The sequence below is a fragment of the Hippoglossus hippoglossus genome, chromosome 13 (assembly GCF_009819705.1).
Source record: "Hippoglossus hippoglossus isolate fHipHip1 chromosome 13, fHipHip1.pri, whole genome shotgun sequence".
NCBI classification, from domain to species: Eukaryota; Metazoa; Chordata; class Actinopteri; order Pleuronectiformes; family Pleuronectidae; genus Hippoglossus; species Hippoglossus hippoglossus.
The window spans coordinates 9,400,484-9,415,056 of NC_047163.1; the positions used below are offsets into that span (position 1 = coordinate 9,400,484).

Sequence of the window (14,573 nt, forward strand, 5' to 3'; positions counted from 1 at the left end):
AGGTCATCTTGAGTTTCTGTCTCTCGGTCACCATGAACTATCTCGTATGGAAAGATCAATAAATTGTCATTTTGTAGATAACAATAAGTATGAATGACAATGGAGATTAAAGACAAGAACAAAGCAATGGCATCAAGTGCTACTCATGAAATTGAGACATTATCATGTCGGGTTTAAGTGAACTTTTGGTGTCTATGCATTTCTGAATGGGGATTTTTTCTCTCTCACTATAATAAATCTCCTTATAGAGAGGAATCGGTGACCCGTCATTTAAAAGAACAACTCTACAGTCTGTTGAATTAGTAAAAGCTGAACTAAACAATTGCACATTTACCAGTGTTTTGGGTGAACTCATGTTTTAAGGGTGGTTTCCTGTAAAATACTCTTAGCGAATCTTAAGTAATAATTACCACCTTCCATCTCATTGTGTTTACTTAAGAGTACTCCAGCAGAGATTTGGTTCACAAAACACACTGTTTGTATGACTGTGGGCTGTTATTGTCCTATTTATTCATTCCTTTTTAATTATTGTTTGAATTGCTGTGTTTTGAGTTGCATTTATCACAGTATATTTTGAATTGGTTTCTGTTTTGGGTATTAGTTATAATTATGTGGTTGCTTAGTTACCTCCAACGAGGAGGTTATGTTTTTGCTCCTGTTCATTTGTCTGTTTTTTAGCAGGTTTTATAAAAAACATTGAACAGGTTTTAACAAAGCTTGGTGGAATGATGGGACATTGGCCAAGGACCCATTCAATTGTGTTGGGGATCAGGTGAAAGTGGTGAATCCAGGCTTTTTTCCACCCACTTACTTTAACAATGTGAGATTAAGTGTTTTTGGACATTTTCACCAATTTCCCAGGGAATGATTCATGGATCTCAATGGAAAAAAAATCCGGCACATTAAGAAAACTGATATCCACGAGTGTGTGAAATGTTGCTTGGCTCGACTGTATTTAAAGTGGACTGTTGGGCCTTGTTTGTTTTAAATAGTAATTTAACAAGAGTAGAAGAGAAACAGAGGCACTCAGTGGAGGTTATAAAGTACATACAGCCTAAGGAACTGAAAAATACAGAGCAAGGACATCCTCTCTGTGATGTACAGTATGCTGACGTACAGTAGGAGGGAATCTTTAGTCTGAAAAGCTATATAAAGCAGCGAATACACAGTTATTGCCCACATGCACACACTTGGGGGATGATGGGGATCTCAGCTCTCTTTGTTTGCCTCATATGGGCTCTGGGTCTGTTTGAGCTGAACTCTGCTCTTGGCTTGAATGGGTCTGGGATGAAATGTAAGCTGCAGGGTACGGCTCATCCACCTGCCTTCTCAATGGACGGGGACTATGTGGTTGGGGGGGTTTTCTCCATACACTACTACATGCACACAGTGAGGTATAACTACACCATGGAGCCTGAGCCGCTGAGGTGCATAGGGAGGTTTGTATAACAGGGAGAAGTGGGGAATAAAAGGATGTTGGACCTTGTGGGGACATAAATGTTTTAAATTTGGATATTGTGCTTAAAATCTTTTTGTTTTAATTTTTTGATGTTAAGTTACATGTGTTATATTCAAAATGTGTCCAGTGTGGCTGTAGGAGAAAAGATTATGATTTGTGATTCTTAAATGAAAACAGCTGTTTTTAACATTTATTAATATTTCCCAGAATAAGAACAGATTAACGCTGTGAAATTAGTTGTCATTAGTTGTGTGAAATTAGTTGACTATTGACATTAAATCTTCTCCTGGCTATTCTTATTATGATGTTATATATGATGAGGTATGATCTTCTTGTTTTTAATTTGTTTTCTGTGTGAAGCACTTAGTAACAGCAACTTATTATTATAATTATTATTAGTTGTTGAAGTAGTAGTAGTAGTATTACTAATAATAATATATATTATATATATAAATAATATTTTCATTAGTAGTGTTATTATTTGTACAGTTAGTATGCCTGTGGTTTTTCCGCTAATATGATTAGGCTATGACGATAATTGCGATTATTATTATAACTATTAGTAGTATTAGTAGTACTCCTGTTTGTATTATTAGTATTATTCTTAGGCCTGTGATTCTCCCATTAGAACACGTGATCCCATCCTATGTAAACTTGTTTACATACATGTGTGCATGTGCAGCATCGACTCCCGTGAGCTGCGCTTCTCACGCGCCATGGTCTTCGCCATCGAGGAGATCAACAACAGCTCGAACCTGCTGCCGGGCGTCACGCTCGGTTACCACATCTACGACTCGTGCGCCTCGGTGCCGATGGCGGTGCGTCTAGCTTTCCAGCTCTCCAACGGCCAGGACCCGGAGTTCAGCCCCGGCAACGACCACAACTGCTCCCAGTCCGGAATGGTGATGGCCATCGTTGGCGAGTCCGGCTCCACGCCATCCATCAGCATGTCGCGCGTCATCGGGCCCTTTAACATCCCTCAAGTAAATCTATTTGTGTTTCTACTCAATTCATTCATTATAAACCAGTGCGATTCACAGTTGTTTTTGGAGATGAAGAATCCCACTGTGTTGCTCCAGGTGAGCCACTTTGCCACCTGCGCCTGCCTCTCCAACAAGAAGCAGTACCCGAGTTTCTTCAGGACGATCCCCAGTGACCAGTTCCAGGCCAACGCGCTGGCCAAACTGGTCAAACACTTCGGCTGGACGTGGATCGGTGCTGTGCGCTCGGATTCGGACTATGGCAACAACGGCATGGCGTCTTTCCTGGACGCAGCGCACAGAGAGGGCATCTGCGTGGAGTACTCCGAGTCCTTCTACCGCACCCACCCGCGCAGCAAGATCCAGAGAGTGGCTGAAGTGATCCGCAGGTTTCTGCACCACTGACTGTGTTGACACTGAGCTTCTGCACATTAAAATCACTAAATATATTCAGTCACACAACATTAGAAGATTAGAAAATGGTTTTATTAAGATAGTGCAAATACAAAACAATGTAATAAATAATACTGAATAATAACTGACTCTTCATGTTTATTGATCTTATAGGCCTGGATAAAAATACTCATTGAGAAACTGTACATTCAAAACACTGAAGTTCTCATGTTTGCTGGTTTAAAAAATCTTTATCCATATTAACTGTGCATTATGCATTATATCGTCTCTCCAGGTCGACAGCCACGGTTATTGTGGCCTTCGTAGCCTCTGGAGACATGAGGATCCTGTTTGAGGAGCTGTCCCGGGAGCCTCCTCCTCCTCGTCAGTGGTTAGGAAGCGAGGCCTGGGTGACTGACTCAGAGCTGCTGAGGTTCTCCTTCTGTGCCGGGGCCATTGGAATTGGCATCCAGCAAGCTGTCATCCCCGGCCTGAGGGACTTCCTGCTGGATCTGCCCGCCACCAAAGTGTCTGCGTCCCCGGTGCTGACTGAGTTCTGGGAGAGTGAATTCCACTGCAGGCTGGACCAAAGTGAGGAAGTTGTGCAGACTTATTTTTCCCTCTTAAAACATAGGTGACACTATCAGTTGTGTTGTGTTGTTGTCACAATTTGTGGAGCTGCATGGTAATTCAAGTTTATTTATGTGCTTCACAATAAACATCAAAGATACATGAAAAATACATGAGATGACTAAACATATGAGATGAAAATATTTGAAATAAGAGAATATTTCAAATATATAAGGTATAAATGCAAGCTGAAAATATAATAAGGTACAAGGTAATAATGAAATAGATATTAAATAAGTGAAAAGTAGAAGACAAATAAGATAAATAATCATACATGAAACGTAAACTTAAAAATGGAGAACATTAAGAATATAATAAAGTTATTTAAAAGGATACTGACAGTGCACATGCTGCATACTAATAATAATGTGCAGTGATATCATAGCAATCATAATTATACTGATATATAATTATAACGGAACAGCACAATACAGCATAATACTATGATAATATCATATTCATGTTTTAGTAAATATGAATACAGGTCAAGTCAGTTTCAAGGAAATTGTTCTCATTATTTTCATAAATGTAAATGTTAATTTGTTAAAAAAAAGCCCAGTCTCCTCCTCGTTGTTTTTAGGTGCAGCCACAGGAGAGAGTTTATGTGATGGAACTGAAGACATTCAGACGCTCCAGAGCCCGTACACCGACACCTCTCAGCTCCGCATCACCAACATGGTGTACAAGGCTGTTTATGCAATAGCTCATGCCATTCATAATGCAGTGTGCCAGAAAACTAACTCTACAAGAGAGTGTGACAAAGTCACCAGGACAGAGTCCAAACAGGTCGGTCCAAACAAATACTGTATGTCATATACTTACCAAGACGAAAATGTACTTTACATCATTTACTTCCTGTCTTCTTTCATTTCACCCTCACAGGTTCTTACTGAGCTGAAGAAAGTCAGCTTTTCCCAGAATGGTTATGATGTGTCGTTTGATGCCAATGGAGACCCGGTGGCCACATATGAGCTGGTCAACTGGCAAAGAAGTGCGAGCGGCAGCATTGAGTTGGTGACAGTGGGGCACTACAATGCGTCGCTGCCGGTCGGCCAGGAAATCCACATCAGCAGGAACCTCACGTGGATGGAGGGTGGCACACAGGTGAGGAGCCATAACTTAACACCTCTACCAGCTGTGTAGCCATAGTGTGATATCTGTGTGAGTTTGTTTGTGTCTGTGTGACAGGTGCCTGCTTCAGTGTGCACAGACAGCTGCCCTGCAGGAACCCGTAAAGTGCTGCAGAGAGGGAAACCCATCTGCTGCTATGACTGTGTACCATGTCCTGAGGGAGAGATAAGCAATGCTACAGGTAAAATAAGAACATGAGGAATGTTCAACACCAGTTGATGAACCCACCGACTTGTAGGTAACATATCGGACAAAGCAGGTCTGAAGAAGGGCCTCTGCCTGAAACATTACCAACGACAGCCAGTGGATGGAAGCATTATGTTTTTGGGTTATTTGACGTACGTCCCATTCCTGTCAACGCATATCTCAAGAATCCCTTGAGGGAATCACTTCATGTTTGTCACAAACGTTCACTTGGACTCAATAATGTACTCATTTAATTTTGGGAGCCAAAGCTCAAGGTCATTGGTGGCCTCATAACTTTGGCCTCATAATGCTTTTGGCTTCTTGAACATGATATCTCTTGTCTGCCTTTAGGGAATTTCTTTAAAATTTGATCAGTTGTCACTTGTCACTTCAGTTGTCAGACTGGTTATTGCAGAGACATGAAAACACAGAGTGGCACCTCTAGTTCTCTGTTATACTAATAAATAATAATAAATTGGGTGTGGTTTTCTTTCAAGCCATTACTGTTTTCTTCCACCCCCCACACGTTTTTTAACATTTCATTTATGGACACTTCGAATTGTCTGGTTTTCGTTACCTCTGTCCAGCACCTAGTGTTCACTATATAAAGTTTACATCAAATATAAGGCTGCTGAAAGTGTTTTTCTTAATTTATTTTTGCAGATTCTGCTGATTGCTTCCCCTGCTCTGACGAGTCCTGGCCCAACGCAGAGAGAAACACATGTCTCCCTAAGCCTGTAGAGTTTCTCTCCATCCATGAGGTCCTGGGAATCATCCTGGCTGCGTTCTCTGTTGGCGGTGTGTGTCTCGCCGTCATAACAGCGGCTGTATTCTTTCGTCACAGGACGTCCCCGATCGTCCGGGCGAACAACTCCGAGCTGAGCTTCCTGCTGCTCTTCTCGCTGACTCTGTGTTTCTTATGTTCACTAACTTTCATGGGAGCGCCCTCCGAGTGGTCCTGCATGCTGCGACACACCGCGTTCGGCATCACCTTCGTCCTCTGCATCTCGTGTGTTCTTGGGAAAACTATAGTGGTGTTAATGGCCTTTAAAGCGACACTTCCAGGTCGAAACATCATGAAATGGTTCGGTCCTCCGCAGCAAAGAATGACTGTGGTGTCCTTCACGTTTATTCAAGTTTTAATATGCATTATTTGGTTGGTTGTCAGTCCCCCTTTTCCGATGAAAAACCTGACCATATACAAGGAGAGAATCATCCTGGAGTGTGCGTTGGGTTCAGCTATTGGGTTCTGGGCTGTGCTCGGGTACATAGGCCTGTTGGCTTTCTTTTGCTTTGTGTTAGCTGTCCTAGCTCGGAAGCTACCTGATAATTTTAATGAGGCAAAGCTCATAACGTTCAGCATGTTGATATTCTGTGCCGTCTGGATCGCTTTTATTCCAGCTTACGTCAGCTCTCCTGGTAAATTCACTGTGGCTGTGGAGATTTTTGCCATCTTGGCCTCCAGCTTTGGACTAATTCTGTGTATATTTGCTCCAAAGTGTTACATCATATTGTTTAAGCCCGAAAAGAACACCAAGAAACATTTGATGAACAAGAATGAATCCTAGTACATCTGAGCTCCGGGAATATTTATGATGGCAGCATACAAGAGTTTATATTGTGTAAGTTCTTCGACTAGTTGCATGATTTTTCATATATTGTAATTTTGTGAATGTCTTTTTAATCTGTTGTTTTCTTATTATACAAATAATTTACCTTTTGTGCTGGAAATATGAAATAAACTAAAGAAAGTTTTGCAACAAAAAGAGTTTTGTCTTCACTATAAAACATAAAAACAAAATGCACATCATAGTATATAAGATGTGATATAATTAAAATAAAGACTTGTTACATTGCCATCAAGTGTTATTGTCAGTGTTTGCAAACTCCTGTCCTGAAATGTTAACAAATACTTTAGCACTTTTCTTGTCTTGTTAACCACTCAAAGAGCTTCACTGTACAGTTTTGTCATCTACCCACCCACACCCACACACACACACACGTTCATACAAGGCTTCCACATGCAGCACTTTCCCTGTCACACATCCTTCATACACTGCCGTCAGCTGTCTTTTGGGTTCAGCGTCTTGCCCAATGACGCCTTGGCATGTGTGGAATGAGGGAGACGGGAATCAAACCCATCTCGACCTCCCGAGCCACAGCCGACCCTTCAGTTCATGCATTGAAGGGAAAAGGTTGATGTTTTCCTTCAGGTTTAAAATTAGCCAATCTCATCACACAGTGACAATAATCAGGTTTATTTGAAAGAAAAAGCTTTTCATATGTGAAGGGTAAATTTTGCATGATTAAGAGTGTCCTATATTCTGTAAATTGAAGTTAAACATCAACAATGCACAACTGTGGATCAGCTATGACATATGACCACTAGATGGAAGCAGTCAACCAATCCCCTTAATCAGGTCTGTTGTGGAAACCATGTTGGAGGAAAATAAATATCAATAATTCCCTTCACAATTTCATGTTTCCTCTCTTGTTGGATCTCAGAGTGAGTTGGTTTGTTTTCAGGGTTTTTGCTCTGATCAAAACAAACAATTCTGTTTGACAAATAAAACACAAATTTGCATGATTAAATCAAGTTATAATCAATCAATATTTTCCAGCCCAAGCACTTTCATGAGTTTACTCATGTGAAACTCAAACTGACGACACAAGCTGTGGATTTCCTCGTCACATTCAAAATCCTCCTTAGCTCAGCTGGGTTTTCACCCCAGGGCAAAAGTTCTCTGTTGGACAACTGCAGCGTCGTCGTCACTCATCAGCCGACAGCAGAGAAAGTGAACAGAGGAAACTACACATTTTCCATGTGGTACTATATAATGTTCTTGTTTCACTGGTTGAAGAAGGGACAGGCGGGTGGGAACGTTTACTTTGAACATTTAATAATGGAAAATAAAACCATTCTCTGATGACAAGTCAGGGGGAAAAATAGAAACTTAGTTTGCATAAACCTGTCACACTTTTCATTATACATGTTGAGTTTAACAACATTAATCTCCATTAACTTCTAACAAATTGTGTATTAACTGTAAGACACGCAAATCCAATACACTTGTAATTTACCCTGTACAAATATCTTGTAGCATTTGTTGTGAATCTCACCCTTCGCCCCTTCGTTGATTTGGTTCCGAGATGAACGTCAACTCAGAAAAGACACATATGTAGCGGACTTCAAACAACTCAGTCAGAACCAAAAGCAAAAGCAGATGTGTGGGACGACAAATTTCCCCATAACTGCTCTCCTCCTGTTTCCAATTGTTTTGCAGTCACATTATATAATACACAGGACCTTGCTCAGCCATGTAAACGTGATCATTATTCTCTTCGACACCCATTGTAGGAAGTGATGTAAAGTCAGGGAGGACTTAAGATACCCATTTAGAAGCCACATTAAATGTTAAACTTTGTCACCTTATTGTATTGAAATATATCAACAACAAATTAAATAATTTTGTGACTGTTTTTTGGGGGTTGAATGATTTAATGCAGTGAAAATAATAAAATTATATTTCCTACATGTTTTCGTTCAGGTGTTAAATGACCATAGTATTGTGTTAGTGATTGAATTATATGGTTTATTTTTTAACAGGGAGAGAGTCTATTTGCTGTTTGTGTCCCCTGAGGCTCCACTGAGTTCTACAAAGACCATTGTGGTTGCTGTGGTTGAAGAATTCCTGTCTTTCTTCCTGGTCATATCACCAATGCCGGCTCCACCAGGCAGCGTTAGGACTCAGCTTCGTCCTCTGTCTGTCCTGCCTCCTCGTTGACACCATCTTGGCGTTCCAGGCGATTGTAGCTGGTTCCAGGGTTCTGAAGCTGTTTTCTCTCCACAGTCCCCAAAGTGCTTGTTCATCGTGAGAACTGTATGGTTTCTCTATCATTCTGTAAGGTCGTGACCTTCTATGTAAAGTGGCTTGAGATACTGTATGTCATGATTTGGCGCTATACAAATACAGTGGAATTGAATTGTATCACTGGACACTTTTCATATACAGGAGGTGAAAAAAGGAAGATGAGCTTTAGTGACTTTGATTGAAAAAAGTTGTAGCTTTATTGTATCTTTCATTTGAAGTTTGTGGAAGAATGTGAAGAAAGTGTTAGCTACAGAAAAAGAGAATGATGTTTTTCTCTGGTTTGATCAATATTATGTAGCATTTCGGTGCAAAGATACAAATTAATAAACCAAATGCTGAAGACAAAATTGCAAAAGTTTCCACAGCTACAGTGAACTTCCCAGGGGAGCTGACATATGCTGGGATGAATGTGATCCAGACCGCACAGAATATCAACATGCTGAAGGTGATCAGTTTGGCCTCATTAAAGCTGTCTGGCAGCTTCCTGGCAAAAAAAGCAAGAATAAAACACAAGAGAGCAAGAAGTCCGATGTAACCCAGCACAGCCCAGAACCCGACAGCTGACCCCAGAGCGCACTCTAAGATGATCTTATCTTTATAGTATATCATGTTCATCCTTGGGAATGGAGGGTTGGTTGTGAGCCAAAGTACACAAATTACAACCTGAACCAGGGTGAAACTCAGAACACTGAGCCTCTGCTGGGCAGGACCGAACCATTTCATCATATTTCTGCCTGGAAGTGTCGCCCTGAAGGCCATTAACACCACTATAGTTTTCCCGAGGACACAAGAGATGCAGAGGACGAAGGTGATGCCGAACGCAGTGTGCCGCAGCATGCAGGACCACTCAGAGGGCCGGCCGATGAAGGTCAGGGAGCACAGGAAGCACAGCGTCAGGGAGAAGAGCAGCAGGAAGCTCAGCTCCGAGTTGTTGGCTTTAACAATGGGAGTCTCTTTATGAGTCAGAAAAATGATTGATGTCAGTAGAGATAAAAATATGCCCACACAACCAAATCCAGTTAAAAGTGCCCCCATGATCTCGTTGTAGGAGAGGTACTCAGTCGGCTTCGGGAGACACTGGTCTTTCTTTTCATTCGGCCAAAATTCAGGTGGACAGATCAAACAGTCGGGAGAAGAGTGGAGATAGAGAGAGAGAGATTTTAAAACATGCATTTCTTTCCTTTTTTGTTTCTACTGCAAACATGAATGAATTCATTTTCTGTCTCACTTGTCTCATTACTAATTGTCCCCTCAGGGCACTCAAAGCAGTCGAAGCAGCACACAGGTTTATGCTTCTTTATCGCCTTTCGAGTCCCTGGGGGACACGGCTCTCTGCAAACAGACCTCGGCACCTGATTAGAGAAAACACAACGTGAGAAAATTCATAAATGCACCTAAATGCACTGTAGGAAAACACTATAATTCAGCTGGGAGAATTAATTAGACAGATAGTCATTTCACCTCGATACTGTTTCCTCCCCAAACTATCCTGGTGTTGTCTTTTAGTTTGAATTTCTGCAACTCTGGCAGAGACGTGTCAAATTGACCGATGTTTACGATCTCAACAGAGCCGTCGTCTTTTATTTGCCAGTTAACTAAGTCATACTGGGCAACTGAGTCTCCGTTTTCATCAAAGAAAACATTGGCCCCACTCTGTGTTGTGAAGTTCATGTACTTAATGTGCTCCAACACCTGTAGTAGGACAATCAGGACATTTCAGCATATTTGCGAGAAACCACTAAGATTGGTAGCTAATATTCAAATGTTACATTTTTTGCATTAACATCAAGGTAAGGAAAACATTAATATTAAGTATCTTATGCCTGAGTAAATATACCAGAACTTACTAATTTAGGCCGAACTTGGTCTTTAGTCACGCAGGACTTTCCAGTGGTTGGATTTGAGCCATTGTGACATTGCAGTAGTGCGTGAATAGCATACGCCACCAAGTACACAGCTTTGTACACATTATTCTCTGGCCTAAAATGTGTCACGTCTGTGTAGTCACTGGAGACTGTGCTGAGATCTTCTGTGCCAGTACACGTAGCAGAAGTATTTGACGGAGAGAAGCTGCAGTCAAAGAACGACTCCCAGAAATCTTTAACTATAGCACTCTGTGGTTCGTCAGAGGGTTTAAAGCTGAGTAAGAATTCACCAAGACCTGGGATGGAGGCCTGAGGGAGGGCGAAGCCCATCGCCCCCTGCAAAATGCTCTTTCTCCTGTCAGAAGCCAGGTCTGTTTTAGTGATCCAAGCCTCACTGCCAACACATTGCTTTCCAGTGATGTTATACTTCTCTATTTCTGACAAGAACGATTTGGTGAAGGACAAAAACAAGAGGACCACCTTGGACGAGGATTTCCTCAGAGCCTCCACAATAGCAGGAAATTTTACATGTGTCTTTGAGTAAGGTAACCGGTATTCAACACATATGCCCTCTTTTTCTGCTTCCTTTGCAAATGCCATTGTACCTTCTTCTGAGTACACGCCCTGAGAATAAATGATCCCCACCCAGCGCCAGTCAAAGTATTTCATGAGGTGCACCAGACCGATGATTTGGAAGTGGTCACTGGGCACAGTTCTGAAGAATGTGGGGAACTGCCTTTTGTCACTCAAACAAGCACAAGTGGAGAGATGGCTCACCTTCAAAGAAAGAAAACATGTTAACCACAACAAGGCAGAATAAACGTTCTTCAAAGATGGAAACATGAATAAATCCCAGTTATTTCCCAATCACGTCTCCTCACCTTTGGAATGGATAGCGGGCTGAGTATGATGTTTATGTCTTTACTCACTCCGGAGGAGGAATGGCCCAGGAGAGCCTGTATCTGATCAGCGCAGCCCTTTGAGTCCTCTCCGTTTACGGCTTCCACTGCTGCTCGAATCAGATTCTCACTCCCACAACCATTGTACAGCCTGTAGCCCAGACTCAATCCAGGAAGGAGCTTAGTATCTCTGTTGATCTCCTCCACTGTAAACATCACTATCCTGGCAAACTTCAGTTCCCTGTCATTCAGCCTACACACAGTGTTCGCTTGTTATTAATAAATGACATTAGAGCTGATCACTTTCACACACAAAACATACACACGTTTTACAGCACATTCACTTACTTTTTGCAGTATGTATACGGCAATGCGTGGTAGCCATTGTCAATCAATTTGCGTGTAGTAGACAAAGCGAAAACTCCTCCGATAATGAGATCACCATCTTTAGAAAACTTCTTGAACCCTGTTTGCCCGATCATTTTGCATGTTTGTTTTTCTGACTTTATCCCTGCCAGCAGAGTGAAGAGGATACAAGTGATCCAACCCATCACGAGTCTCCCTGTTCTTCACTGAAAGCAACTCTGACCTGGGAACTGACCTTTATAGTGTTTCTTTGTACCATGAGAGAAGAAGCAACAGCCAATGTGAACGTACTCCTCATTCCCATGAAATTATTCTCAACGCAGTACTGCACTTCTAAGAAACCCAGCCCAATGACGTGTAGGAGACAGAACTGATTTACCTGTTCTCTGAGGATCTGCACAGGATTGAAAAATAGTAAATACATTGTGGAGAGAAGTTGTTTCGTTGTGCTGTATCTGTTTAAATGTTGCAGTCAATTACAGATGTTTGCCAGTAGTGGATCTCTAAAAACATATAAAGGTAATAAAAACAATAACAATAAAACAATAACAAGGGTTAGGGTTGTGATTAGGGTTAGGGTTAGTGAATGTCGTAGAGACTTCGGAGTAGGCTGTACCCCCACTAATGTGGTCACACCCGATCGATTGGTACCATCTATGAGTTTCTACGACCTTGGTTACTTAGGGTTAGGGTTGCGATTAAGGTTAGGGTTAAGGTCTGTGAATGTCGTAGAGACTTTGGAGTAGGTTCTACCCCCACTAATGTGGGCACACCCGATCGATTGGTACCATCTTTGAGTTTCTACGACCTTGGTAAATTTAGGGTTAGGGTTTGGGTTGCAGCTAGGTTTAGGGCTAGGGTTAGGGTTGGGGATAAGGAGCGAAGAAAAGACACATAGCTGTTTGTCGGATGCACAGTGACGAGGTAATGCATCGTTTGTGTGCATCCTTTGTTGTTTATGTCCTACTGCATCTTGCAATGCTCTAATAATGTGAACATATGACAAACCTTTTAGGAGGAAGAAAGCCAATCCAGGATGCTATTGGAAGAATATGAGCCTGCTAACGTAGCCACACTTCACTTGTACTTGCATTACAATCATTTCAATGATCTCATACATCTGCAGAGATGCAGTGTTTTCCAGTGAAAAAGGTGCCGACATTGAGTTTAGGTCCGTGTGTGTCTCTTCATGTACTGCAGTCGATGATTGTTAAGCTGAATTCATTCATAGAGAGTGGGTTCAAGTTGGTCTGAGGGTTAACTGAAATCATGAAAACTAAAACTAAAAGTCACTGATACAATTTGAAGTGCAAGTATCACATATCACGATGTGAGTGTTATCTTATACATACGATCCAATTTATTTAGCATTTGATCTTCACCTTTTATCATCAACTCATTCAACTAATATTTACCTAATTCAAGGCTGTTGTTTTTATTGTGTAGGGAAATTGACTCATTCTGTGTAATGAACATAAACACAAACTTTATGACTCAATTCCTCAACTCATGATGGCTTTCTTTGTGTTCCTCTCTGGTCTCAATAGGATGATGTAACATTTGGGTCCAAACAGCGCCCCCAGGAGGCCAAAACTAGACGCCAGGATGGCAAATACCTCCACTGCATCTGCGTATTTGCCTGGTGAGCTGATATACGCCGGGACGAAGGCCACCCACACAGCGCAGAAGATCAACATGCTGAAAGTTATGAGTTTGGATTCGTTGAAACTGTCGGGGAGATTCCTCGCCAGAAAAGCTAACAGGAAGCTGAGCACAGCTAAGACCGAAAAGAAACTTACAATGGGCAATTTGAATAAACCTATCACATCAGAGATGGCGATAGAAAACGTTGAGAAGGAATCACCCACAATCCCCAGGACTGGAGGAGGCCCCACACAGGCCTCCTGAAGCAGAGAGTGCTCCTCTCGACCGCTGGCCAGAGACAACACGGCACTGAATCCAATCACCAGCGTGGCACAGTTATCGTACAGACTGTATCCCAGAGTCACATTAGGCAGCAGGTCGGCGCTTCTGTTGATCTCTTCGATAGCAAAGGCCATGGTCATGGCATGTCTGAACCCTGGAGGTTCAAAGCTAACACATAAACAGACACAATTCACCACTGTGAAGTTATATATGTTGATATGATACAATAAAACTGTTTCATTCTGCAGGAGTGTGAGACTTACCCCTGGCAGCTGAGCTGAGTCGGCCCTGAGGTGAACGTCAGCTCAGGGAACACAGAGGGGTAGTGGATTTCAAACAACCCACCCAGAATCACATCACCAGGCTTGTGCATCCCATTGAGATAAAACTGCCTCCTTAGCTTACAGGATGAGGAGTGAGAGGAAGACTCAGATGAGAAAAGTGAGGGCGGGAGCATAATCAACAATGAGAAGCCATGAAAGAAGAAAAATGTGTCTAGAAATGGCCCCATTGCTGCCGTCCCTCCCTCCAGCCCCGTCTCTGATCTTAATGAAGGAGTGCTTGATTTTATATGCAGGGTGATTTTCTTGATAGTTTCATACCGCCCATCAGGGCTTGGGCAGACATTTGGGGGAGGGAAAGCTCATATCCAATTTATACACATGATTACATAATTCACGCACTTTGATTTGAATTATTTTGCTTTTGTGAAGTTGGAGGTCATCTTGAGTTTCTGTCTCTCGGTCACCATGAACTATCTCGTATGGAAAGATCAATAAATTGTCATTTTGTAGATAACAATAAGTATGAATGACAATGGAGATTAAAGACAAGAACAAAGCAAAGGCATCAAGTGCTACTCATGA

At 41.9% G+C, this 14,573-nt stretch overlaps 2 protein-coding genes across 2 annotated transcripts; one reads left to right on the top strand and one right to left on the bottom strand.

Annotated features, from left to right (window-relative positions):
- The first annotated feature begins 976 nt into the window (after positions 1-976).
- On the top strand, positions 977-6,453 carry LOC117773011 (extracellular calcium-sensing receptor-like). The gene is made up of 8 exons (XM_034604678.1): positions 977-1,439; positions 2,142-2,442; positions 2,539-2,828; positions 3,128-3,423; positions 4,043-4,248; positions 4,345-4,566; positions 4,651-4,774; positions 5,443-6,453. Exons 1-8 carry the CDS (start codon positions 1,198-1,200, stop codon positions 6,345-6,347), a joined length of 2,586 nt encoding a protein of 861 aa, XP_034460569.1. The 5' UTR covers positions 977-1,197; the 3' UTR covers positions 6,348-6,453.
- A 1,528-nt stretch (positions 6,454-7,981) lies between these two features.
- On the bottom strand, positions 7,982-14,080 carry LOC117773097 (extracellular calcium-sensing receptor-like). The gene is made up of 7 exons (XM_034604791.1): positions 13,971-14,080; positions 13,581-13,875; positions 10,514-11,293; positions 10,113-10,343; positions 9,882-10,003; positions 8,919-9,789; positions 7,982-8,044 (listed from the first exon to the last, which is right to left on the bottom strand). The coding sequence occupies exons 1-7, from the start codon at positions 14,078-14,080 to the stop codon at positions 7,982-7,984; spliced, it is 2,472 nt and encodes an 823-aa protein (XP_034460682.1).
- Between the last annotated feature and the right edge of the window lie 493 nt (positions 14,081-14,573).

Excerpts from the sequence above, each read along its gene's own strand:
- LOC117773011 (XM_034604678.1), top strand. The coding sequence starts at position 1,198 with ATGATGGGGATCTCAGCTCTCTTTGTTTGCCTCATATGGGCTCTGGGT. Across the intron at positions 2,443-2,538 it reads GGCCCTTTAACATCCCTCAA|GTGAGCCACTTTGCCACCTG; the intron begins GTAAATCTATTT and ends GTGTTGCTCCAG. Across the intron at positions 3,424-4,042 it reads CCACTGCAGGCTGGACCAAA|GTGCAGCCACAGGAGAGAGT; the intron begins GTGAGGAAGTTG and ends CGTTGTTTTTAG.
- LOC117773097 (XM_034604791.1), bottom strand. The coding sequence starts at position 14,080 with ATGCACAAGCCTGGTGATGTGATTCTGGGTGGGTTGTTTGAAATCCAC. Across the intron at positions 10,004-10,112 it reads GGGGAGGAAACAGTATCGAG|GTGCCGAGGTCTGTTTGCAG; the intron begins GTGAAATGACTA and ends TTCTCTAATCAG. Across the intron at positions 9,790-9,881 it reads GGGACAATTAGTAATGAGAC|CTCTTCTCCCGACTGTTTGA; the intron begins AAGTGAGACAGA and ends TCTCTATCTCCA.